Below are 27,809 nucleotides of genomic sequence, written 5' to 3'. Positions count from 1 at the left end.
GGCCCCGCCCCGGCCCCGCCCCGGCTCGGCGGGCCCGGCCGGGGGAGGGGTCGCGGCGGCGGTGGCGGCGGCGGGAGCGTCAGCGGCAGCCCGGGCGGTGGGAGCCCAGGCGCCAGAGCAAGATGGCGGCGCGAGTACTGCACGCTCGCGGAGCGGCCTCGGCCGGCGGTCTCCTGCGGCGGGCCGCGCCCTGCAGCCTCCAGCCCCCGCTCCGGTGAGCAGCGCCGCCCTCTCCGGGAGCGGCCGGGGAGTGGCCGCCGCGGGGCGGAGGGCGCGGGGTCCCCCGGCCCGCTCCGGCCCGGCAGCGCTTGCTCGGGCCGGGCCGCGGGGGCTGCGTGGCCGGTGGGGCCGAGGCCGCGGTGGGCCAGGCCGGCGCGGACGGGAGCCTCGGCAGAGTCGGAGCGCGGTCGGGGCGCGCCGGGCTCAAGGTCACGGCGGGGACGGCGCTCCGTGCCCAGGCCACATCCGCGCGCCGTGCGGGCCCGGCCTGCGGGACCTTGACCCGGCGCGACCCGAGCGGTGGCCGAGGGCGCGCGCGCGGAGGCGCCAGGCCCTGGCGTCGCCGGCGGCTGCTCGCAAGCGCGGGGCCGCGGGGTCTGCGTCCGCCGACCGGCGGCGGCGGCGGGGCTGCTGCTCGCCCCTGAGGCGGTGAGCAGGGGTTCGGTAGCTCGTGGTCGGGGCGCGCGGAGTGGCGGGGCGTCCGACCAGCGCGGACAGGCTGGCTTGCGGGGAAGCGGAGGTGGCGCGGCGACGGGCGTTACGGGTCGCCTTCGGGAGCGGGCTCTGGGTTCCAGTAGGAACTTCTCCCCGCGCGCTGGGTCCCCTACTGGGTTTCCCGAACCATCCCCTCGTCTCCGTGTCCTGCTTCCGTGGTCAAGACCCAGGCTCTGGCTGGCGCAGATTTGCTCTCGTTTTCCTCCCGCCGGAGGATCCAGACGTGGTCTGCTGGGGCTGGGTGTTGAGTCTCCGGAGACTCAGCCGCCGCTTGCGGAGGGGCGCCCGTTGTCAGACTTACTCCGGGCCGGAGAGGTCCCTTAATCCAGCCCCAGACGCGCTCTGCGGTGTCGGGGTCTGTTTTACGCGTGAGAGGGAGCCTCAGAGCGCGGGACACGTCCAGCTAGAAAAGGCGTTTGAGCTCAGGGTTATCAGGCGTTCCTAGGACTGAAGCCCAACTTGGGTCTCCAGGTTCGATGTGTATCTTTCCGAGTTCGTCGACAGAGCAGTCTCCCTTTATTCTGTTATTGAGCATCTGCTGTGTCTTGTTTTTTGTTGTTTTTTCCCCTACACAGGGGATACGAAACTGAAATTCATATTTTCTCCTTTCCAACAAAGACAGCTGAGGCTGAAAGGTGTTCCCCCAACATAGTCATCTAAAGTACCCAGAGTCAGCTTGTCTGCCCAGTACCCCCACGCCCTGCTGGAACCAAATGCGCTCGAAACTGAAGCCCAACCTGTTGACTCTTGGATTATTCTCACAGGCCTCTGTATCTTTTGACTTCCTTAACTGTAGGAGTTCTTTGGGACTACGTCTAGACCCAACTAATACACTAATTCTACAAATATTGAATGTATATATCTTTGAAACCTTGCGGAGCTCAATGTAATAGCCGTGGTCACTATCCCCAGGAAGCCATGGCAGAGGTATAAAAACCTACATCAACTTAAAGGTTGAGGTAGGTAGTCTGAGAGAATATCAGGGACCCTACCCCATGAAATCATGGAAGGCCCTCCAAGAAGGTGCCATTAAGCTGAGACCTAAAGGGTCAGTGTGCAGGAAAGCCCTGACTGGGAAGGAGCAAGGCATACCAGGAAACTCCAGAAAAGTCTAGGAGGATGGAAAATAAAGAGTGAAGGGAAGACAGGCCGGAAGACAGGTGGCAAGGAGCAGGAGCCCCATAATTTCAGGCCTTGCAAGCCATTTTGGAGAGTTTGGATTTTTTACTGAGAGCCATGGAAGACATTTAAAGGTATACATTCTAGTGTGACATGATCTGATCTGTGTCATACCAGTCTGATTTTGGAAAGGAAACAGAATCAAGGGCTCATAGTGGTGCCATTTACTGAAAGCCACTTGTTCTATAAGCATATGAGTGAGTGAGTGCCCACCATGTGTCAGGCGCTGTTGGGAAATGTCAGTGAATAAAGTTGTGGCCATTTGGGAGCTTGCGCCTAATTCGGAGAAGGAAGAACAGGTACAAGGTCGGAAGAGGGGAATCCAGAGCACTTTTGGAGTTGAGATGGTTGTGAGCTATTCAAATGGAAGGGCATTTGGCCCACTTGACCTGTTTGACTCCTCAAAGGAGATGTCTGGACTATAGGTTACATTTGGGAGTTATTGGTATATAGAAATGCCAAATGTTGGTAGATCTATTGGCTTCATTATACTGTTTTGCATTTAATTGAAAATTTTCTTAATAAAATATTTTTTAAAACCACAGGAATGGATGAGATTGTTTGAAGAGTGTGGATAGAGAAGGGGCTAAAAAACGGGCCCTGAGGCATGCCAGCATTGGTAGGCCAAAGTGTGGAAAGAGCCCAAATGTCCATCAAATGATGAATGGGTAAAGATTATATATGTATTTGTATATAGTGGAATATTACTCAGGCATCAAAAAGAATAAAATCCTGCCATTTACAACAATGTGGGTAGAACTAGAGGGTATTGTGCTAAGCAAATAAGTCAGAGAAAGACAAATGATTTCACTCCTATGTGGAATTTAAGGCAAAACAGATGAACATAGGGGAAGGAAAGGAAAAATAAAATGACATAAAAATAGAGAGGCAAACCGTAAGAGAATCAAATATGGAGAACATATAGGTCTGGGGCTGGACTAGATGGGTGATGGATATTAAGGAGGGCACTTGTTGGGATGAGCACTGGGTATTACAGGTAATCAATAAAGTCTGTTCCTGAAACCAGTACCATACTATATGTTAGCTAATTTGAATTTAAATTAAAAAGAAAATTCACATGCTAGATATAAGAAGAAGAAGGGAGACTGGGAAGGGGCAGCCAGTGACGTCCCTGTTTGTGGCAGTGCCCAAGGGGAGGTATTTCAAGAAGGTGGTGGGCAACTGTGCCAGATGCTGCTAAAAAGGTAAGATGAAGAAAACTGGATTTGCCGACAGGAGTCTGAGTGACCTTGTGAGAGGGGTTTCAGAGGGGAAGGAGGAAGCCTTCCCCGGAGATTTATTTGCCAGCACCTCCCAGCTCTGTGCAGTGCCTGGAGTTCCAGTGGCTTAGCGGACATTGCACTAGTGTCTTACGGGTGCTTGAGATGCTTTTGTGCCCAGAATTCAACTCCTCTTCCTCCAACAGAACCTGCTTGTCCTCCCAGGTTCTCTCTCCACTAATGGTACATCTTCCGTGTGGTGGCCCCAGGTCCACCCCTTCTGCTTCGCAGCTAGCCAGCTGCCAGATATGTCAGTTCTGCCTCCGGAATGTCTTGACTCTACCTTCTCTCTCACCATACCCCTACCTCAACTCTTGGTAACACTTGTCCGGAGTCCTGTGAAAAGTAAGGATTTGAACCTGTTGCTGAAGGGGACAACTAAAGAATTCTGAGTAGAACGTTCTCCTGTTGGAAAGGCAGACGCTTAACGACTGCGCCACTCGGGCACCCCTCTGTGTAGTTTTCTTTTAAAAAATGAAGAGTTAGGGGCTAGTTCTCTGCAGACTGGTTTATTGGGGTGGCGGAGGGTTTGCTGGTCAGGAGGGGCACGTACGGCTGCGCTCCCCCAAGACTGTTCGGCGGACCCGGCCCTTCAGCCTCCTTTCCGCCTCCTCAGCCGCGTTCGCGGGCTCCTGGCTTTGGCAGGTGCGGTTCTGCCTCCTCTCCTGGGCATCGGCCTCATCTTTCCAGTCTCCAGCGCAGCAAGGGCTTCCTCGGAGAAGGGGTTCACGTCTCCCCCAGCCGCTGGGAGTCCCTTTCCTCCGACCCCGCGCTGTCCCCGGCACTACCTGACGCGCCTGTCAGGGAGCTCACCTCCCGCTAGGCCGTCATCATGGTTGTCCGCGTGCTGCCACCAGCGGACAGCTCTGCGAGGTCACGGCCGGGCGTGTTCCTCTCGACAGCCTCACGGGCACGGGGCTTGGCCCACGCGGGCACCAGGTGTAGACGCCCGCGCGCGGAGGGCTGCCGCGTCCTGGGGTCTCCGAGTCGCGTGCAGTTCCTCGTGTGGTTTGCTCCATCCGAAGTGCGACGCGGTCTGCCCACGCGGTCGGGACCCGCGTCTTCTGCTTTCCGGCTCAGGAGTATCTCTTGAAGGTGACCTTCCCTTCGTGCCTGCTGCTGTGGTCGGAACCCAGGACCGGCTGTCGGCCCGTCCCAGGAGTACTCGGTTCCTCCCGTGTCGCTGGCGTGCGGGGCACGGCTGCCGGCGGAAAACCCAGCAGCCACGCGCCCTGCTGTTGGGGTCGCCGTCCGCCCGCCGCGCCGCGGCCAGGCTGCTTCCCTCAGACCGGCTAGCGCGGCACCGCGGGCGGGATGACCGCGGCGGACAGCCGTGGTGCGCGGGAAACCTAGCCCCGCCCCCTTGCCCGCCCCTCCCCTCCGCGGGGCTGAACTTCTGCTGTTGCCCAGATGCGCCCTACGGGGTCACCACACCAAGCCCCTGGGTCTGTGTTCCCTGTGACTCGAATTGCCACCCGCCTTGTCCACCAGTCTGTGTTGTCTCCCAAGACCGAACCAGAATGTCTCTGCGGGAGTTCCTCTCCTCACACGCCAGACCAGTGGTTCCTTCCCTTGAGCGCACACAGTGCACATGCATGTATGTGCGTCTGTGTGTGTAAGTCTGTAGTATCTGAGACCGTGTGTGTGTGAGTGTGTAAGTCTGTAGTTTGTGAGACCGTGTGTGTATATGTAAGTCTGTAGTATCTTGGACCGCGCGTGTGTGTGTGTGTGTGTGTGTGTGTAAGTCTGTAGTATCTTGGACCGCGTGTGTGTGTGTGTGTGTGTGTAAGTCTGTAGTATCTTGGACCGCGTGTGTGTGTGTGTGTGTGTGTGTGTGTGTGTGTGTAAGTCTGTAGTATCTGGGACCGTGTGTGTGTGAGTGTGTAAGTCTGTAGTTTGTGAGACCGTGTGTGTATATGTAAGTCTGTAGTATCTTGGACCGCGCGTGTGTGTGTGTGTGTGTGTGTGTGTATGTAAGTCTGTAGTATCTGGGACCACTCCGGGTGTGAGACTGAACAGGCGAAGCGTCTGGTTCATCTTTATACCCACAGAGCCTGGCACATAGTGCTTATTTTCTTTGAAGATTTATTTCTTTGTTTTAGAAAGCATGCAGGGGGGAGAGGGAGAGAGAGTCTCCAGCAGACTCTGCACTGAGTGGAGCCCACCACGGGGCTCAGTCTCACCTGCAATCATGACCTGAGGCAAAACCAAGAGTGGGGCACGAAGCCTGCCCCACCGGGGCACTCCTCGGCTCCTCATGCGGACTCTATTTAAAGTCTGCTGTGCTGTGGGCCGCCTGGCTGGCTCAGCTGGTAGGCCTGCAGCTCCTGATCTCTCTAGCCCCCACGGTGGGTATAAAGAGTACTTAAAAATAAGATCTTTGGGAAAATACAATAAAAATAAAGTCTAATGTTTTATAGAATGATCTGCCCTCCCACCCACACTCTGTAAAGTGCCACACAACATACATGTGGTGGTGATCGTGTTTGTCATTCTCAAAAAAGAACCCCGGCTCGGATCTTATCACCCTGACAGCTGTTGGCATGGCTGCTTTCTGCTGTGTTCCCTGATTCAGCTTGGACAGCTAGATGGACTGGGTGCATGAGTCAGCTTTGGCCACCTGACGCAGAAAAGATTTCAGTGTTCCACCATCCGCTGGGGGTAATGCTGGACTGGACTCTCTTTTATTTGTCAAGACAATTGCTACCCAAGTCGATAAGCAAACACCGCTTGCATTCTTGTGTGTGTCCCATGACTATTTCTTAGGCTCATTCGTAGATTACAGAGTGTTTCCATACACTTTACCTCATTGTACCCACCTTAAAGTGAATCCCTTTGGTGTTAGTAAAACCTGGGAAAATGCTCAACTGGTGAGATGAATGTTCGGGAGGCATCCCACGTAAGTGAGAGTACTTTGAACTTTATAGTTAGGTCTGGGTTCATATTTTCATTTTGCCATGTCTTAGCTCATGTCATGTAACCTCTCTGAGACAAGCCTTAAAATGTGATAATATCTACCTTGCTAGGCTGTATGGGGACTGAAAGAGATGACATAGACGGGCTACCTAACTCAGTGCCTAACAGGAAGTATGTATTTATTAATTTGTAATCCCCTTAAATTCTAAAGAGGAGGGAAAATAAATTACTTCAGGGTCTTTCCCCTTCCAAATTTAGTTTGCCAATATACCTATGTGCCTTTCGTATAAAAGACTCTCTAAATGGGCACTTTTATAGCTAATTTTAAGTACAATAATATATATGGAAAATTTGTCAAATAGTCCAGAAGACTATACATGAAAAGAAAAAACTCCCACCCCACATCCAGTAACCTTCCCCAGGTATCACTACTATTAACAATTCGCTCTGTGTATTTATGGTACAGTTCTATACCTGCTTTTCCCACATAATTTACTTTCAGAAATACCAGGTTATCAGTGCATGTAGGTTTGCTTCATTCTTTTTCATGATTGCTTCTATTATGGTTTTGGATATTGCAAATTTATTTCACCGGTCCCTGTTAATGGATACCTAAATTGCCTATACCAGGAAAAAAACTGGAAATAAGGTACTGATAAATGTTATAAAGAATTAAATGTCATAAAAATTAAATATCTGTATGTACACATGATGATGCATGTCTGTGCATTTCTGGAATTAAATACTGTTAGAAGTGGTTGCTTTGGTAAATATTTGTTGTTTTAAATGAAATTCCCTAATGCTGATATTTTTATAAATCTGCTTTGGACCCCTTTCTTCATTATTCATAACAGTTATTCCTAAGGTCTTAAAATCTATTTAACCACCACCCCCCAAAATTTTTCAATACAGTTTCTGTCTAGTGAACTTAAAATCTAAAATAAAGAAAAAACAGGATTATATAGTCCTATTAAAAAAATCTTGGGGCTCTGGGCGGCTCAGTGATCGTCTGCCTTCAGCTCAGGTCATGACCCCAGGGTCCTGGGATCAAGTCCTACCCCAGGCTCCTTGCTTGGTGGGGAGCCTGCTTCTTCCTCTGCCTGCTGATCCTCATGCTTGCTTGGTCGCTCTCTCGACAAATAAATAAATCTTATTTACAAAAAATTTATTTTATATGACTGAATAATTTTTGTGCGCATGTGTGTCTGTTACAATATGTGCATATACATAGACCACCTCTCTTTATCCATTCATGTGTCAGTGGACTTGGGACTTAGGTTGCTTCCACATCTTGGGTGTTTTAAATAATGCAGCCGTGAACATAGGGGTGCATATATCTTTTCTGAGCTGAAGGCAAACAGTTAACTGACTGAGCCACTCAGACACCCCAATATAATTTTTTCAAAGAAAGAATTTATTTCATTTTCCCTGTATATCTTCACACTTATTTATTGTGGTAGAGTGTATGTAACATAAAATTGCCGCTTTAATCATATTTAAGTGTACAGTTCAGCAGTAACACTGAGTAGATTCACACTGTTGTGCATTACCACCTCCAACTCCAGAACTTTTTCACCTTCCCAAACTCTGTTCCAATTAAACAATAACTCCTCATTCTCCTCCTTCCTCAACTTCTAGTAACCACTCTACGACCTTCTTTCTCTATGAACTTGACTACTCTAGGTTACCATATGTATTTTTTATATGTCAGAAATTGCATTAGAGGAGAGAAAGACACATAGCAGAAATGGCAAAGATAAACATGAACTCTGTGAAAAGATGTTCAACATCACAAATCATCAGGGAAATGCAAATCAAAACCACCATGAGATTTTTCCTTACACCTGTCAAAATGGCTAGTATCGAAAGGACAGGAAATAACAAGTATTGGCAAGGATGTGGAGAAAAGGGAACCATCTTACGCTGATGGTGCAAATATTAATTGGTTTGAGCCATTGTGGAAAACAATATGGAAGGTTCACGAAACATTGAAAATAGAAATGCCAAGGGGAATAGGAGGTGCAAGGCTTGCAGTTATGGAATGAACAAATCACAAGGATGAAGTGTACAGTATAAGGAATTTATGTGGAAAACGAAAAGAAATAACACACAGTCTAGTAATTCCACTACTGGGTATTTAACCAAAGAAAATGAAAAAACTAATTTAAAAAGATACGTGCAAAAAAAAATAAATAAATAAAAATAAAAATAAAAAGATACGTGCACCCATATGTTTATTGCATTATTATTTACCATAGCCAAGGTACGGAAGCAACCAAAATGTTTATCAATAGATGGATGGATAAAGAAGATATGCTACATATAGATACACACATATATATACACCCACACATAATACACAATGGAATATTATTCAGCCATAAAAAAAGAATGAGATCATGTGACAACATGGGTGGAACTAAAGGGTATTGTGCTAAGTAAAATAAGTCAAAGACAAATACTGTACAATTTCACTTACATGTGGAATCTAAAAAACAAAACAAATGAACAAAAAAACAAACTCTTAACTATAGAGAACAAACTGGTGATTACCAGAGGGGAGGTGGGTAGAGGGAGGATGGGCAAAATAGGTGAAGCGGATTAAAAGGTACAAACTCCCAGGGGTGCCTGAGTGGCTCAGTTGGGTAAGCGTCCGATTTGGGCTCAAGTCGTGATCTCACGGTCATGAGATCAAGACCCATGTCAGGCTCTCCTTGGGGTTCTTTGTCTCCCTCTGTCCCTCTCCCCATATTCAGTATCTCTCTCTCTCTCTCTCTCAAATAAATGAGTAAAATCTAAAAAAGAAAAAAAAAAGGTACAAACTTCCAGTTATAAAATAAGTCATGGAGATGAAAATTACAACGTAGAGAATATAGTCAATAATACTGTCGTAATGCTGAATGTTGACAGACGGTGTAGAATTGTTGAATCAATATGTTATATGCCTGAAACTAATACAACATTGTATGCTAACTATACTTAAAACTTTAGGGGTGCCTGGGTGGCTCAGTGGGTTAAAGCCTCTGCCTTTGGCTCAGGTCATGATCTCAGGGTCCTGGGATCAAGCCCTGCATTGGGCTCTCTGCTCAACAGGGAGCCTGCTTCCCCCTCTCTCTCTCTGCCTGCTTCTCTGCCTCCATGTAATCTCTCTCTCTCTCTCTCTCTCTCTCTATCAAATAAATAAATAAATAGATAAATAATCTTTTAAAAAATAAAAACTTTTTAAAAAGTTAAAACTCTCTTTTAAGGACCACAAGTTACATCTTTTACACTTTGCCATTTCGATTGCATGCTATCAGAATGGAGAGTGGACACTTTGTGGTATCCCAGGTTCTTTTTTTTTTTTCTTTTAAGATTCTACCTCTTCGACAGAGAGGCAGGTAGAGAGAGAGGGGGAAGCTGGCTCCTCGCTGAGCAGAGAGCTGGATGTGGGGCTTGATCCCAGAACCCTGAGATCACGACCCAAGCCGAAGGCAGAGGCTCAACGCACTGAGCCACCCACGCACCCTGGTATCCTAGGTTCTATAACAGTGCCTAGAATAGGTGCTCAAGGCATGTTTGCTGAATGGATTGATTTTATGAAAACGGTGTGCTATGTGACATTACCTGAAGATGCTGAAATCTTCATACCGCTAATGAGACTCACATTTTTATGTTTGTTATTCCATAGGAGATTGACGTTCTCTAATAATAGACCTCGAGAAGACAGCTGGCTAAAATCCTTATTTGTCCGGAAAGTTGATCCAAGAAAAGATGCTCACTCTAATCTTCTAGCCAAAAAGGAAACAAGCAGTCTATACAAATTGCAGTGTGAGTGATAGGTTTGCTATCTTCATAGTTGACTTTTTTCCCTTTGTTCATAAGTTTATCGTTGAATTTTCTTTTGTTTCAGTTCACAATGTTAAACCGGAATGCCTAGAAGCATACAACAAAATTTGGTGTGTATACCAAACTATCCTTTACTTGGGGAAAATTAACAATTTGCATATTTGTTGGTTCAGCTAACCCTTGATAGCAGAGTCGGATCTTTGATCCCTCTTCTTGAAGCTGAATGTTCAGAGGCTCTTAAGTTGAGCTCTGTGTGGGACTGCCAAGGGCATTTTGATTTTAAGGACTCACACAGCTATCACGTAAGCTCTCAGACATTAGAATGTTCTAGACTCGTAGGTTGGAAGGAACTGTATAATGCCATCTAGTCCATCTACTCACCAGTGCTTGAGTCCTTTCTGCAGACCTTCCTGACTGGTGTGTTTAGGTACATTCATACATTCCATCTCTGGATAACTTGAGTGTTAGGAATTAGAACTGACATCCCCGTGATCTCCACTGTTTCCAGTTCCACTAAAGCCACCACATGGAAGTCCCATGTATATTTGAATATAGCCACCATTTCTTCTCAAGTCTTCATTCACCAGGATTCAAGTCCCTTTGGCAGATTCTCATATGATAATGAGATGCATATGCTTTTACAGAATTTGTAAACTTTAAGACCAAAGAGAATTAAGTGCATTCATTCTTGATTAAGCTAACAAATTGTATTTTAATGATCAGTTATGAGCAAACATCATTAAAAAGCATTTTTTTACCTTTCACATCTGCTATTTTCATGAGAAAGCAAATAATTTTGTCACCAGAATCAGCATAATTTTTTGATGCAAAAACTTTTTGTTATTTTATTTGGGGAAGGATTCATGAAATAAAACATTAGCATAGTGTTTCTTAATCACCTCAGCACAGTTCTCTTTATTAAAAAATGTCCTAAAACAAAGCAGATGCATATTTCTAAATCTTCTTTCATAAAATGAAATTTCTTGTCTATGTTAGTATTTCCTTGGGTTATCCTTCCTGTCCTGTTTGTATCACTGCATCTCCTGTCTCGGATTTTCATTTCCTGTGTGTTCATATTTCCATTTGGATGTCTTCCTCTCCCTTCAGACTCAACATGTGGAATCACACGGCACTTCCTACCTCCCACATGTGTCACTCACCATGGTTTTAGTTAATCTTTTCCTTAGTTCTTTGCAACTGGTTGCTAAGAGCTATGCATTCTTCATTTGACATGCATTTTGGTTCTATTCCATTTCCTTCTCCATCTCCTTCTCCCAGCCTCTTGAGCCCCATTTCTAAGTAACCTCCTCGTTGAGTGCCTTCCTGGCCTCAAGGCTGTACCTGTACCTTACCCCACACCCAATTCATTACTTAGAAGTTTATCAAATTAATCTCCCCGAGTTCTGCTTTCTCCTTCATCGAGTTTTTCTTTTCTCTGAAACTGTTTCCAGTATATAAAGATTTAACTCCTGCCTAGTTTTTAGAGGCCCCAGTGATGAGGTCTGGCCAACCCAGCTAGTTCTAGGTACAAGTACTACCTGCCTTACAGCCTTCATTTGTGTAAGGAAGGCCACAGCTTCCGAGAGCAGCTTTGGAGTCCCCAGCAAAGAAGATACCACTCCGTATTGGTGAAAACCCTAGGCCTCGCCGTCAGGCCCCAGCCCCTGTCTCGACACCACATTGGTCATCTCTACAGATTTTCTTCTACACTGGCTCTCATTTGGGGTTGTTCATGTTGTGACAAAAAAGGAGATCTGTTTCCAGTAGTTATATATAATCCATCTTTCCCCACTCTTGATTTCCATCAGTCCAGTGTTATTTCTAACGTAAGTCTTTTTTGACCTGTACAATGATCACATCATGTGTATTTTTTGAAGGATGACATTTTGGGTTTTCATTTGGCTCGACAGAAGAGCATTCTGGGCTTTTCTCTGTTAACTGCATGTACACTCAGTTGTGGTGCCTCAGCCTCTGGCAGTGACCACTAACTTTCACTCGGTGTCAGCAAATAGTTCGAACAGGTTCCATTTCCAAGCCTTGATACCCTTTTGCATTTATTGTTGAATCTGTATTGTATTTTTTCATCACAGTTTTTCTATTCAGAACATGTGCATGTTTTAGCTTTTATTTTTGGATGGCACAGTCATGTCTCTTCCTTTTGCCTTGCTCTGGCTATTAAAATCTGTATGATAGGAAGGTTTCCATGGAGCCAAGCTCTGGCACCTCTGTTAAATTAATAGACTGTCATAACCATCATGGCTTTGCCGCTAGTCTGTACAGTCACTGGTAATGATGCAAAATGGGATTGTATGATACTTCCTAAATCCCATCAACTGGTTGAATCGAGTAGAACCTAGTTATGCTCCACGCTGTATCTTTAATTTGGTTTCTGATTCCCTTGGGGACTGTTAGAGCTGGGTTGCTTCCAGGCTATTGGGTTCCAGCTCTGTCTTCCTCCTCCCTCCTTAGAAACAACTTGTTCTCTGCCCCGGCCACCTCTACCTGCTCGGGCCGCTTCTGTTGTCCCCTGTCTTAAACATCACTTCCTTCTCTTATTTCTTCTGTGCTCTTTTTCTATTCCTGTTTCTCTCCTTCCTATCTTGGGAACTAGCAGAACTTAGCTCTTAGAAACTTCACCATTCCTAAGTACTTCATTTTCTTTTTCCTGAAATAGCAAATGGTAGACCCATGTAGTTCCTGGAATGCTGGGACCTTTGGCTCTTCCTTATCCATTTTTATCACTGCAGTTGTTTCCAGCTGTTCTAGGTAGTTGGACTACGGAAACCTGAGTCTCTGATAAGGGGGATGTTAGAGTAGAACGTAGCTAAAAGGGTAATTCTAAACACAGGTTTATCATAAATGTATTGTGATGTTAGTTGTCAGAACAGAGTAGACGGCTTCTCCCTGTTGCTGATCATGTGTCCACCTGGTATGATCTTGTCAGTTGTGTAATTAGTGTTGCTGTTTCTTCTCTTTAAGTCAAGAGGTGTTGCCAAAGATTCATGAAGATAAGCATTACCCTTGTACTCTGGTGGGGACCTGGAACACGTGGTATGGCGAGCAGGATCAAGCTGGTAGGAAGCAGACGTCTTTGGAATAAACGCTTGTTCCCTATGCCTTTCCTGTCAATGACTTAAATAATATTTAATTTAATACTTGTCTTTATAATCAAAGCTCTCCAAGTCTGTCTAGTTTTATGTTTAAAATAGTTTCTCCAGTAATTGATTTCAAAAAACTACTTTTTTTTCTTTAAATTTGAATCCATTATTGAACATTTATGGTGTCACTCGTATGCAGCACAGCCCATTATAGTTTCGTGTCGTGTTAACGTGTGTGTGGAGACTGTTTTCAAGGGAAGAGTATAATGAAACCCTAAATGTATGTTCTCTTTTAAAATATATTTCAGTGCACCTCTGGAGGTATGAAGGAGGCTACCCAGCCCTCACAGAGGTCATGAGTAAACTCAGAGAAAATCGGGTATGATTTTGAAAAATGTTTATTTATTCAGACTAATGATAAATGATAGTATAGAATTAAATGACTCTTTTCTGTCCTCAGTTTTTAACATTAATAAACTTTTTTTTTTAAGATTTTATTTATTTGACAGACAGAAATCACAAGTAGACGGAGAGGCGGGCAGAGAGAGAGAGAGAGGGAAACAGGCTCCCTGCTGAGCAGAGAGACCAATGCGGGACTCGATCCCAGGACCCTGAAATCATGACCCGAGCCGAAGGCAGCAGCTTAACCCACTGAGCCACCCAGGCGCCCCAATAAACTTTTTTGTAGTAAAAGTTTTATTGTTTGGATTCTTGAAGCTGTACTGGAACTAATTAACAGGCTATAATACTATTAACATAACAGTTCTTACTATAGAAGTCGGCTGTGCTTTGAAACTGGTGAGCCGGTACTTCGACGCCAGCAAGTCAGCATGGTAGACACAGTGAGCCGTGGGTTACCTAACACACAGCTGCTTTGGGAAGCGACTTCCCTCCCCTTCCTATCCCTTCAGTGATAGGTGCAGGTCGATGAAGAGAATTTGAACAGTCACACACTACTGGAAAGAAAACCTTTTGTGTAGATTCCCAGTCCAAACCTAAGTGGCTTTTGGACCATCTGGTATTCTGTAATCCTATGTCACTTCTATTGATATGTTGTCAGTCACTGTCAGGAGAACTTAAAACTGTAGGAATTGAATTTGCTTACACTCTTACCTGAGTACTTGAGATGGCCATGTAGTTGGTCATCTAACTCTGGACACTTTTGAGAGTGAAAGTGAGTGCTTATAATTTTTATGCTGGCTCAACAAGCTGTAAACCAGGGCTGTCTCGGGCCACCTGGGACCCTTTTTATGGTAGCTTTCTATCATGGGAGGAATATAAATGATACTAACGTGGGTTTCTATGTAACTATCAGAGGATATCATGAGCACATTTTTTGTTTCCCTCAAAGGAATTTGTGGAATTCCGCAAGGCAAGAAGCAACATGCTTCTCTCTAGGAAGAATCAGCTGCTGTTGGAGTTCAGTTTCTGGAATGAGCCTGTGCCACGGTCAGGACCTAATATATATGAACTCAGATCTTACCAGCTCCGAGTGAGTACTGAAATACGGGTAACAGCCCTCATTCTTCTGTGAGGAGGCGTGAGCACCCCTTAGTGCCAAAAACAAAACTTGAGTTTACATTTTGTGATGTTTGTTTGGCATAATATTTTGATTGGTTTGTCTTCTCTGCTGTCCAGTCCTTCTCCTCTTTCCTTTTTTATCTTCTTTTCTCATATTCTTTCTCTTCTGCCATGCTCTTTTGTTTTTTATAATCTTATGTATAATGTTTATTATTTGACATTTTTCCATCTAGCATAGCGGGTTTTTTTTTTTAAAGATTTTATTTATTCATTTGAAAGGCAGAGATTACAAGTAGGCAGAGAGGCAGGCAGAGAGAGAGAGGAGGAAGCAAGCTCCCCACTGAGTAGAGAGCCCGATGCGGGGCTCGATCCCAGGACTCTGAGACCATGACCTGAGCCGAAGGCAGAGGCCCTAACCCACTGAGCCATCCAGGCGCCCCTAGCATAGCGGTTTTTAAGAGGAAAGACCTTAAATGCAGGACTAGCTGCAATTTATAGCATCTGCTGTAATTGAACTAGAGCCACTAATAAATGTGGCCCCACTGAATAAGTCACACAGCACTGTTAAGAGTCGAAGGGAATATTTTGTAAGCCTTTCATGGTGCTTCCCCACTGAGCACTACTAGAAAGAAAGCCCCAGATAGCAACATGGCAATATTGTTAAAAGGAGTACCTATCAGTAGTAGATCTTAGTAGTCTAATACTCACCATTATACTGGAAAATATAGTGATTCAGTAAATTGAATTTTTTTTTAAATTTCACAATAAAGTCTGAATGGGTGCCAACAATTTAATCATGAGTTCAGTACATCTGGAGAATGGACCTAGCTATGATTTTGATAACCATAATTGGATGCTTTACTGTAAATACTGCCTTCTTACTTGAAATAGAATAGAACATTACTTCCACTATGGGATAGATATGAGCATGGTAAATAATATTAATTTGTTACATTTTTAACATTATACTTCATGTTATGAAAAGCTATTTTTAAGTTAGTTTTGTCATTTGATATTTTTTATACTACTATTTCCATATGTATTCACAGAACTAACAAACCAAAATCCAAATCTCTTTTCAGCCAGGAACTATGATAGAATGGGGCAATTACTGGTGAGTATATTACCAAATGGTGAGTTTGTAATCTTACTAATAGATTATTTTAGGTTATAGAGTTAATTCCAGAAATAAAATCTGGGTATAAAGCCATGAGTTGATACTAGACTGTTTTATTTGATGTTTCTGTTATGAAATTTTTTTGAACATACACACAACTAGAGGGAATAACCCCATGAATCTCCCCAGCTTCCATGCCCGTGACTTAGCTTCCGTAGTTACCAGCACCTGGCCAGTCTTGCTTAGGTCTGACTCTCCCAACCCAGACTATTTGAAGGTAAATCCTGAATAACATGTTTTATATATATATATATATATATACACATATATTTTTTTTTAAATAAACCCCCCCTGTTGCATTAGGTTATTTCATATTCTTCTTGGATATTACTTTTTTTGAAATGTCTTTGTCACACACACAACACCACAATAACACAGTTGCTTGTTGTTTTTTTCCTTCATTTAAGTAACAAAGTACCAGTTTTTCCGCAAACTGATCTATACATTCACAACAATCCCAGTCAGAACCCCAGCAAGGCTTCAGAAATGCAAGGGACCCAGGACAGCTAAAACAACCTTAAAAAGAAGAACAAAGCTGGAGGACTCACACTTCTCAATTTCAGAACTGACTACAGAGCTAGAGTATTCAAGACCGTGTGGTACTAGCATAAGAACAGGCATGCAAATCAATGGAACAGAAGTGCAAGTTCAGAAGGAAACTCACATACATGACTTCATTAGCTTTCAGTCCATGCACCAAGTCATTTCAGTGGGGACAGATAGCCTTTCAACAAAGGGTGCTGAAATAACTGAATATCTTTGCAATAGGATAAATTTAGAGCCCTGTCTCACATATATACCAAAATTAACCATAACACAGGAGAGAATCTTTGTGATCTAGGGTTAAGCAAAGATTTCTTAGATGTAACTCCAAAACCACAGTGCACACAAGAAAATGATACATTATAACTCATCAGAATTAAAAACTTTTATAATTCAAAGGGCATCATTTTAAAATTAAAAGGCAAGTAAGTCATAGACTGGGAGAAAATTTTACAAATCATACCTGATAGAGGACTTGTATCCACATATATAAAAAAAATCCTACAACTCAATAATAAGAAGACAACCCAGTTAAAAATGGACAGAATTTGAATAGACAGTTCTCTAAATATCCACAAACAGCCAAAAGATGTTCAGCATCATTAATCATAAGAGAAATGCAAATCAAAACCACAATAAGATACCATCTCACACCCTCTCTGAAGGCCATTATCAAAAGAACGGGAAATAACAAGTGTTGGTGAAGATACAGAGAAATTGGGACTTTGTACATTGTCAGTAAGAATGTAAAATGTTGCAGCCACTAGGAAAAAACAGTACAACAGTTCTTCAAAACATTAAAAATAGAATTATCATATGATCTAGCAACCCTCCTTCTCGGTATGTAATCAAAAGAATTCAAAGCAGCATTTCAAGAAGGTATTTTCACATTCCTGTTCATTACAACATTAGTCACAGTAGCCCAGAGGTGGGAGCAACCCAGATATCCATTGACACATGAATGGATAAAGAAAATCTTATATATACACATAAAGGAATATTACGCAGCCTTCTAAAGAAGGAAATTCTGCCATGTGCTCTAATATGATGAGCCTTGAGGACATTAAGCCAGTCATAAAAGGACAAATACTATATGATTCCACTATTATGAGTATCTAAAGTAGCCAAAATCACAGTGACAGAAAATGAACAGTTGCCAGGGTCCTGGTGAAGGGAACTTGGTATTTAGTGGGTATCGAGTTCAATTTTGCACGATGAAGAAGTTCCGGAGATCTCTTTCCCAACAATGTGAATGTACTTGACAGTCCTGAACTGTGAAGTGGCTGAGATAAGTTTAATGTTACGTGTTTTTAATGATACAATAAATTAATAGTAAAAAATAATAATCATAAAATAAATGTTAAAAAATGTTTTTCAGTGGGCAAAGGATTTGAATAGACATTTCATCAAAGGAGATGTATAAATAAATGCTAATAAGCACATGAAAAGTGCCCAGCCCTCTCAGTTGTTAGGGAAATGCAAAGTAACACCACAAGAGATGAGACTCCACACATGTTCAGAGTGCTGTGGCTAAACGGACAGATAGTAACAAATGTTGGTGAGGTTGGGAATGCTTTGGGGCCCTCATACATTGCTGGGGAGAATATTAAATGGTGCAGGCACTTGGGAAAATAAGCAGTTACTCAAAATGTTACACGTGGAATTACAATATGGCCCAGCAGTTCTGTTCGAAGAGAATGAAAGCATGCATCCTTATAGATTCATATCCGTGATCATAGATAGCATTTCTCATAATAACCAAGTAGTGCAAACAACCTAAATGCCCATCAGCAGAGGAACGGATAAACAAGCCGTGGTGGTCCGTGTGGGGGTCTACTCAGCAATGAAAAGGAGTGAACCATGGATAAGTGCTCGAAGTCCACATGTATGGAATGTCCAGAAACGTCTAATCTATAGAGACGGAAGGATGAGTGATTTCTTTTGGCTGGAGGTGGGAACAGAAAATGTTGCAGATGGGCACAAGGGATCCTAGCTTAAGTGATGATTGCACAAGGCTGTAAGTTTACTTTTTTTTTAAAAAGTACTATACATCTAATTTAATTTTATAGGTTATAAAATATACCTCAGTGGAGCTGCTAATGACACGCCTCGCTAAAGAGAATTTATACCATGAATCCAAGGGTAATTCACAATAAGGAAATTGATAGATACAACACAGTCAAGTGTGTAATTGGTGTGTGGCCTCTGCACCCCAGCCCGTTGCCTCCACGCCTCTGTTAGAGCACTTGTCAGCCCAGGAGCCGCTCCACTTTCCAGTCCCTGACACTGTCTACAAGGCCTGGCCCATCCTGGGCGGTTGGTAAACATTTAACGGACAGCAGAAACTCGTGGTTGCACATGAAGAAAAGGTCAATTGCCAAACCTGTGAACAACCTATGTGTCTGAGGGAAATGGATTGTAGTAAATTCGTGCTGTAGAATCCTACACGGTGGCGAATGTGAAACAGATTGGCAGATGCAGTAATATTGAAAAGCCAAGTTGAGGAGAAAGAGCTAGTTAGAGAATATGTACAATTTTAAAATGATCAAGAGAGTGATATAAACGAGTTCTATGAAAAAGATATAATTACTGTTCATGGATACACACATATGAAGTAGAAATATAGAACCGTGGACAGGAAGACGGTCTTCAAAGGAGAGGTAACTGCTTCCAAAAAGTGGTAACTAGTCCGGGGGCGGGGGGGCGGGGGAAGAATGCAAAGGGAGCTTCCTCTGTTTCTGTGGTGGTCATTTCTGTTTGAAAAGATCTGAAATGTATGAAAATGTCAAGTATTGATGTTTTAAAAATCTAAGTGGCCAGAGTGTTTTAATGGGCACAAATTAACAGTATAAAAATCATCTTAGTACATGTTCAGAGGACATTTGGTAAGATTCAACACCAGTTTTATTTAAACACTAACTTCTAATAAGAGACACTTTAAAAATTAGGAATAGAGAATATTTTCGTAAAATCACGGGTTGGCAAGCTTTTCTGTAAAGGACCAGTTAGTAAATATTTTAGGGTTTGTGGACCATTCTGTGTCCAAAACAATTCACTCTGGTGTGGGATTTAGTCTGAGGATGTGTTTTGCCAGCCCTGGCCTGAACTATAAAACTCTCCATTTCTTCCATCTCTTTTTTTTTTAAGATTTTATTTATTTACTTGAGAGAGAGACAGTGAGAGAGAGCATGAAGAGGGAGAAGGTCAGAGGGAGAAGCAGACTCCTGTGGAGCAGGATCCCAATGTGGGACTTGATCCTGGGACTCCAGGATCAAGACCTGAGCCTAAGGCAGTAGCTCAACCAACCGAGCCATCCAGGCGCCCCATTTCTTCCATCTTAACAGCTATGTTAAACTGGATGGTGGAACATAAGAAGCTGGCTCAAGAGCATTATCACAAAACACCAACTTTTACCATCATTTTATATAGTTTTTTAAAATCCTATTGTGAGGAAAAAACAAATAGAAGTTATAATAATATAAAACCTCAGGAATTAAGAGGGATAGAAGAGTAGGTTATTGGCCATTAGTCAGACATTAACCCCTTGCCTTCCTTATCTTTAAATGAGAACCTGTGACTTTTTACTTACTTTCAGCTTAGACGTGTTCTTTTTTCAGCAATGAAATTTCTTGCTTTGAACTAAGATCTCTTCTAGCTCCAAAAAACAGGTCTGGATTTTTTTTTTTTTAAGATTTTCTTTTAAGTAATCTCTATACCCAGCATGAGACTTGAACCCACAACCCAGAGATCGAGAGTCACATGCTCTATAGCCTGAGCCAGCAGGGGCCCCCGTGATTCTTATTTCTAATAAATCTTTTCTTCTTGGGTCATCAAAGGCTACATAAAGCAAGTTAGAAGTTTTTTTAATTTGAAAACTAAGACATACCTATTTAATTGGATACCACTACTAGAGGCACCGTTTTATTAAGGGATCATTTTTAGGGAGGGGCCTTATAAATGTAATAATTTAGTTGCCCGCAGAATAGGATCATTCATTAGTTCTGTTTTTGCACATTACTAATTAAGACTTGCCCGCCGTGGACTTCACAAAGAAGTGCTGAGATGATTCTTCAGTTAAGTATTTATAAAGCCAGTTCAGCGTTCAATTTATATTTTGGCACATAGGTAACTATTTAAGATGGTGATCTCTTCAGTACATGCTTCTGATTATTACCACGCTAAGGCAAGTATGTTTTCTTTGCCTCCTGTAACTGAATTAGAAAAATTCGTAATGGAATGAATAATGCTGAATATTTATAACGATCAATGAAAGACAGTTTTTCCCTCTAGAGCTAGAGTGCACATTAAAGTGATTTGCTTAATTTCAGTAATTTACCAATCAGATTTACAATTATTATAAAGCTGTTGATCACTTAATTCTGAATGTAAGGGTTAAAGAATTTAATATTATTTGGGGGTAACCCATGGGGGCACTAGCAAGAGATTCCTCCTTCACCACAGAAGAACCTGAAAGTGTGGGTCCCGCTCAGAGTGGAGCTCATGGGTATGAGAGTGGAGATGCACAGATCAGTCTGGAGGATTCTGGGTGTATCACTCCTGCCCTGGTTGCCCTTGCTGGGATCTGTACCCCACCACTGTCTCGAGATGTTCTAATTCAGTTGCTGTGAAGTTTACCTCCAGGACAAGAAAGTGCTGGTCAAGCCAACTGAAATCTCTTGTCCCTCAAGAGTTCTGTCTCACTGTATATGTGAGTAGATTAGAATCCTTGTTCTTATGCCTCCAGCTCCTTTAAATTAATTAGAACAAATCCATCTTCCCAAGTCCTGTCAACTCTGGTACCTTGAGGTGACAGACTTCAGGCCCAAACCTGGGCAGTGTTGCTGTAAATATACCGGGTGGTCTGTGGTGTGGGGCCCTGGAGACACCCCAGCTATTTTCCAGGTGACTTCGGGCCACTTCCTTCATTTTCAAGTTTGATTCCTGAAAACTGCTTTTGGAAAACAAATTTTTAGAAAGATTTTCTTTATTTGAGAGAGAGAGAGCATGGAGGCACACACTCGATCTAGGGGAGGGGCAGAGGGAGAGAGAGCAGCAGACTCCCAGCTGAGTGTGGATCCTGATGAGGGACTTGATCGCAGGACCCTGAGTCCATTTCAAGAGTGCGACGTTAACCGACGCAGCCACCCAGGTGCCCCTGTACATTTTTCTTAAAAACCATTTTAGGATTTCAGATGCATCACTACATAGATAAACAAAGTACTGTACAAATATGACGGAAGGTGTTTAAGGAGCTGGGTTTTGCAGTAGGAAATCTTAAAAAGGAATGTTGAAGACAAGTGCCGGTTTTTCGCCAACTTAATCACAATTCCATGTCATGCACATGGACACATGTATATACATGTTCTTCCACAAATTAGGAATACCATTTGGTAATTTTCCTAATGGTTTGTTCTGATAAAAAGAAAAAAAGGCAGGGGGGTTTTGTTTCCATTTTTTATTGAAATATGGTCGACACACATGTTAAAGTAGTTTCTGGCATACAGCAGTGATTTGACAAGTCTGTACATTATGTTCTGCTTACCCCGAGTGTAGCTGCCGTCTGTCATCATAGGGCAACACCATGACAATACCACAAGGCAGCTTCCGTTCTGATAGTGACACTGGATTGCCAGGAAGCTCCACGTTCATGGTTATTCAGTGTGTTTTCCAGAATTCCTGGGTCTGCAGCTGCTTTGAAGGTGTGCTCCCTTCATCTCTCTCTTAAACCCCATTCTCCAGGAGCAGTCCCTGTCTCCCTAAGACACAGTACCTTCGGCATCTTGAGTGTTCTAGCATCCACATTTCTCTAGCTTTCTCTCAGCATGTTCTTGGAGAAGCAGTTCTTTCTAAGTTGATGGGTCCTATCCTCGGCCAATTTTCTCGACTAATGTATTATCAAGCACTGATTTTAAGAGTCATTAATTACTGTCCACTTCTCCCCAAAATAACTGTTAAAGCTACAGAAAAGTACATTTGCACTTAGATATGTTATCCACATTAAAATAATTTTCAGTTGCATTTGGTAGCTAAAAACCACTTAGTCTTGATAGGGTACCACTTGCTCTGAGGGCGGAGAGAATCGGATTGTTCCAGCACACCTGGCTCAGCACCTGAGCGTTGTCATTCTTCCTCACAGGGCTCGTGCGATTCGCTTCAGACAGGACGGTAGTGAAGCGGTGGGAGGATTCTTCTCTCAGATTGGGCAGCTATACATGGTCCATCATCTTTGGGGTATGTAACTTTTTCCTTCATTTTTGTGTTACTAGGATTTCAGAGTTTGTTACCAAATAAGCTATACCAGGCGACACAGCACATCCCCCATCAGTAACTATAAACACTGCAGCAAACTGAAACACAGAAAGTTAAGTGCTGGGCTGTCTAGAAGGAAAGAGGTCAGCAGTGAAAGGCCCGTAGACTCGGGGTGTGTTAGAGGCTGACATCAGAGTGGGGATCATGGTGAGAGGAGCAAGAGAAGTGAGCAGCCGTGGGAGAGGGAAAATGATAAAGCTGCCATCCCTTTCTAGACACTTCCGTGGCTCCTCACGGATTATCCCACATTCAATCCAGAGAGGCAGGTCCCCACGTGCTCACTTACTGCCTGCCTTGTGTCTGAGACTGTCATTCTGGAGGCCCTTCTCCTGTCACCTTTTCCATCACTGCTCACTTTGGTCTGGCCTCTCAGGGCCTGACTCAGATGTGCCCCCTCGCCCCCCAGTGACTGTCCCTCTCCTCCTGAGCCCCCAGAGCCTGATACCAGGTAGGTCGTCATTTGAGGCTATGTGTCCCTGTCCCCCGATTGAACGGGAGCCAGGTCTGAGTAACAGCTTGGTCATTTGGGGCACATGTGTGTATGTTCATTAAAGTTAAAATGCCTGGGTGGTTTAGTCAGTTACCCGTCGGACTCTTGATCTCATCTCGGGTCTTAATCTCAGGGTGTGAGCTCAAGCCCTCCAAGGGCTGCACACTGGGTGTGGGGACCACTTTTAAAAGAAATGAAAAGCATAACTCGTTTCTGGACCATATTCATTAACTGAGGCATTGGTTTGACCTGCCGCGTCCCACCAAGGGCGGCACCTGTCTGCCTGCTGTGTCAGAGCGGTGACGGGTCTCATGAGGGAAGAGCCAGTACAAGGGACATGCCACCAGGCCGTGTCTGTGATCGTGTCTTTTCTTAGGCAGTGCCTTTCTCTGCCTGCCTTTGTTGTCCCCAGTTAGTGTGCCAAATGTCCACTGCCTGCTCACTACTTTGTTGGAGAAAGTACTGAGACAGGCAGAATTGAATTTTCAGTTGCCTGCCTCCAAAACCTTGCCTCCCTGTGCCGTACTTCTTAGAGAACCACACTGACCCAGCCCCTCCAGCGTCATTCTCCTTCATCCTTACAACCGTGTGCCACAGCGAGGTATCTGTGACTCACAGATAAATAAATCAGCGAGAATCTGTAGCCGTTGAGTCACTGCACCAGGCTCAGACTTGAGCACGTCCAACTCCAAAGCAGATCTCTCCACAGCACGGCAACTCTTCCTCTGACCTGCACGCTTGGTGCGTTCCTTCCTCACCTCAACGCCTCGCTGCATCCATTTGCTCACCACCACCCCATCCGTTTGCTCACCACCACCGAGGGAGGGAGGCTCCCTCCCTCCGCAATACGTCCACGCTCAAGGGCCTCCCACCGTTAAAAGCCTCCCCAACAACAACACCACAAAAAAAAAAACAGTAATAAAATAAAAGCCTCCCCAAATCCAAATGTGGATAGACTGATGAACAGATAAACAAAATGTGGTATGTACGTATTTATCCGTCTGGAGGGAGCAAAATGCCAGTCCATATGGCAACACAGATAACCCTTGAAAACATTAAATTCCCTTATACGAGGTGTCTAGAAGAGGCAAATTCATAGAGACAGTGCAGAGTAGAGGTTACCCGGGCCTGGGGGGCAGGGAGAATGGGGAGTTAGTGTTCAGTGGGTACAGTTTTAATTTGCGATGGTGAAAAGCTTTAGAGATGCACTGACACACCCCTGTCAAAATGCCTCAGAGGTATTTCCCTGGTGAGTGGTTGGAAGGAGGTTGCCTAGCCCGGGAATCGGGAATCAGAAATCAAGGCATCCGGATGAGATCCCTGAATTGTACCACGTGACACCGAAGACCTGATGCCTTTGACCCTCTTCTCTCTACCTGGAGGAGCTTTCTCTTCTGTTCCTGTCGATGACATTCTTTTCAACCTTCAAGGCGCACCTGGTCAAATCACACCTCCCACAGCTCTCCTCCCTGCTCTGTTCTCAAGGAGACCACCGTGTTCTTTGCCTTTACTAGTCTTTTTACCCTCCGCTGCAGTGAGCACATCGTTGTAGTGCTTTGGAAATGTTGAGCAAAATTGAATTGAATATTATTTATCTGTAGTGTGACAGTTCTGATTATGAATTTAACATGTTATTGAAGAAATTCACTTGGTTTGAAAGATAGGTCTTGGATCAACTAGACTGTCAAACTTAAGAGAGCTATTTTACTTCTCACAAGGCTTAAATAATTTTGCTCAGAGTAACCTAACCAGCTTATAGTGATCCCAGCTTAGTGTTAAATCCCCAAAGTGGTCTTTTTGAGAAAACTAGCCGAGCAGCTGACCCAGTACTTGACGGACATACTAGTGGAATACAGGACATTTTCTTTGGTTTAAGCCTTGCTTCTGTGTGGTTCTTTTTCAGCTTACAAGGATCTTCAGACCAGGGAAGATATACGGAATGCAGCGTGGCATAAACATGGCTGGGAAGAATTGGTATATTATACAGGTAATATTTTCATAAACATAAAACTTGTCATTCTTCTCATCTTAACTGTTTTATGTTCTTTCCCTCCAAGGCTAATATGTACTTTTTTTTTTTTAATAGTATATTGCTCTAGGATGGTGACTCATAAGGCTGGGGGGAATGGAGAATAGTCAGATTTTTCTTTAATGCCTTGTTTTCAATAAGGAACTTTCCTTCTTTCAAGTATGTGTGGGGGATGCCTGGCAGGCTCGGTCAGTGGAGTATGTGTCTCTTGATCTCATAAAGTTGTGAGTTCAAGCCCCACTTTGGGTGTAGATATTATTTAAAAATAAAATCTTAGGGGCGCCTGGGTGGCTCAGTGGGTTAAAGCCTCTGCCTTCAGCTCAGGTCATGATCCCAGGGTCCTGGGATCGAGCCCCACATCCGGCTCTCTGCTCTGCGGGGAGCCTGCTTCCTCCTCTCTCTCTGCCTGCCTCTCTGCCTACTTGTGATCTCTGTCAAATAAATAAAATCTTTTAAAAAAATAAAATAAAATCTTTTTAAAAAAGCAAGTATTGTCTGGTACAGTTTTCAGATCCTTGTATGTTATAAATTTTACACCATTCCCCCTTTTTTTGTACATTTGAATATTCTCTGAATATTTATTACACAATATTTTTCTGGGCTTTCCCTTTCTCATCAAAGTTATCTATTCCCAAAAACATTATAATTTAGTACAGCAATTAAAAGTAATTTTGAAAATTAATTTGACATTTTGCATGGATAGCCACATACATATATACTATGAAATCCTGGTGGCTTGATTTTTTATAAGAACAGTTGGGCTGAATACAACCCAGTAACGTGGACACAGGTTATAAGTACAAGTCATGTTGCATGTCAGGTATATTTAAGTCCATACACTACTAAGAAAATCAAAGAGTAATTTGTTCTAGAAAAAAGTGTTATCTTGACTTTTGGTTCAAAACATCATGTAATTGTATTGGATGATTTGCTTATTCTTAAACGTTCATTAGTTCCAAGAGGCGTAGTTTACTCAGCAGTGGGTTTCAGTGCTGTCTGTAGTTACAAGCAGTATTACTTCGTTCTATATAACTTTATTTAGCTCAGACTTCTCAGCCTTTTGAGAAAGCATCATTTTTCTTACAACAGGGACTTTCCTAAGTTTCTACAAATGAAACAGATCTCCAAACAGAATCTGCTTTAATTTTAAAAACATCTCCTGGGACATTAACTGGTCTACCCTTAGCCTATGTATTTCTCTCCCTGAGATCAGTCCTTTGTTTTCCAGTCTGTTCTGATTCCAAGCAGCATGTCTTCTGAACATTCTCTGCAACCTGTTTGTTACTGTACATTTACCATAAGCTGTTTAGAAAAGAACAAGCGTGGCGTCTGGGTGGCTCAGTGGGTTAAGCCGCTGCCTTTGGCTCAGGTCATGATCTCAGGGTCCTGGGATCAAGTCTCGCATCGGGCTCTCTGCTCAGCGGGGAGCCTGCTTCCTCCTCTCTCTCTGCCTTCCTCTCTGCCTACTTGTGATCTCTCTGTCGAATAAATAAAATCTTTAAAAAAAAAAAAAAGAAAAGAACAAGCGTAATAATCTTTATCCTTGTTTTCAGTCCCACTCATTCAGGAAATGGAATCCAGAATCATGATCCCACTGAAGACCTCACCCCTCCAGTAAACAGATTTTAGACGTGCCTACATAAATTTATGGGACAAGTATTTGTCATAAATTAATTTTAATTGTATATCAAGTGAAAAAACACTGAAGTGTAAACTGCTGTATATAGCTTATGAGACCTCTTTTCTTTTTAAAATTTACATAATCACAAGAAAGGAAACCATTACATTTTGACTGTAACAGTGGAAACATCCCTGTGTTTGTCGAATACACCTTATACTTCTAGCCACCCCTCTTCACCCTCTGGAAAAAGAGGGCCCAAATTAAAATTTGAATCCTCTCCAAATAGGAACATAACCATGAAAAAAAAGCTAGCAACCTCTTTATTAAAAGCAAATCTGTTTTATAATTACAGATTTTTTTAGACAAATTTCTTGTATCAGGAAGAAATATAAATTTTGTCATGTTACTCCAGCAGTTTTTCTGAGCCTCAGACTCAGAACAAATTAAGAGCATACCCAATACCTGAAAATGTTTTAATTCATTCTCCTTTTTAATCAGTTGGTGTAGTAAACGACATGTCATTACTAAGTGGTTGCTAAGGTACATACATTTAATCAGTAATTGTCTTCACAGAGTGTACTGTGATAGCTCTGTGTGAGAGGAAATAATGTCTTGAACCTGTGTATCATATGTGATTTTGAAATGAACATCTTGAAAAGCACTAATTTTTATTGGTAATATTTTTCTATAATAAAATGAGTAGCACTAGGAAAAGAGGTTTTATTTTGTAAACAATCATTTGTGACCTCAGACATTCTGTAGTTAATATTTTAGTAAGCTCACAGCAGATACTTCCAAGATCATGTATGAGGGGTGGTGCATGTTGAGATTCAAGTTGGAATAAAGTGCATATTTTGTTGAGCTCTGTTTGATTTAGTTTTTCAATATAGTGTGCCTGTTTTGTGACTGTAATCACGTGAAAGTTCTGTTGAAGTGAAAAATTGTCTGACCCCCAAATTAAAGAACTTATGTATAAAATAAAGTGTGAATAAATCTCATAGCAAATGTCAAACTTTTACATGTGAATGGTTTTCTCCAAGAACCTAAAAAATCAATAAAATCCTCTTGATTTTCACATATTACTTGTTTGCAATCTTTTTGTAT

The 27,809-nt window shown here is 43.3% G+C and overlaps 1 protein-coding gene across 2 annotated transcripts; it reads left to right on the top strand.

Annotated features, from left to right (window-relative positions):
• Positions 1 to 35: 35 nt before the first annotated feature.
• Positions 36 to 27,784, top strand: NIPSNAP2 (nipsnap homolog 2). Of its 2 annotated transcripts, XM_082714431.1 has the most exons (10): positions 36 to 214; positions 9,760 to 9,899; positions 9,982 to 10,027; positions 12,897 to 12,991; positions 13,324 to 13,394; positions 14,367 to 14,507; positions 15,619 to 15,650; positions 22,393 to 22,487; positions 24,959 to 25,042; positions 26,638 to 27,784. In XM_082714431.1, exons 1-10 carry the CDS (start codon positions 123 to 125, stop codon positions 26,700 to 26,702), a joined length of 861 nt encoding a protein of 286 aa, XP_082570557.1. In that variant the 5' UTR covers positions 36 to 122; the 3' UTR covers positions 26,703 to 27,784. The 2 variants fall into 2 exon arrangements, with proteins under 2 accessions (XP_082570557.1, XP_082570558.1); XM_082714432.1 differs by lacking the exons at positions 9,982 to 10,027; positions 13,324 to 13,394 and having other exon boundaries at positions 38 to 214.
• The last annotated feature ends 25 nt before the right edge of the window (positions 27,785 to 27,809 follow it).

Source organism: Mustela nivalis, assembly GCF_964662115.1.
Source record: "Mustela nivalis genome assembly, chromosome: 19".
NCBI classification, from domain to species: domain Eukaryota; kingdom Metazoa; phylum Chordata; class Mammalia; order Carnivora; family Mustelidae; genus Mustela; species Mustela nivalis.
Note: the sequence above shows the minus strand (reverse complement) of the source record. Positions and strands in the feature narration are given on the sequence as shown.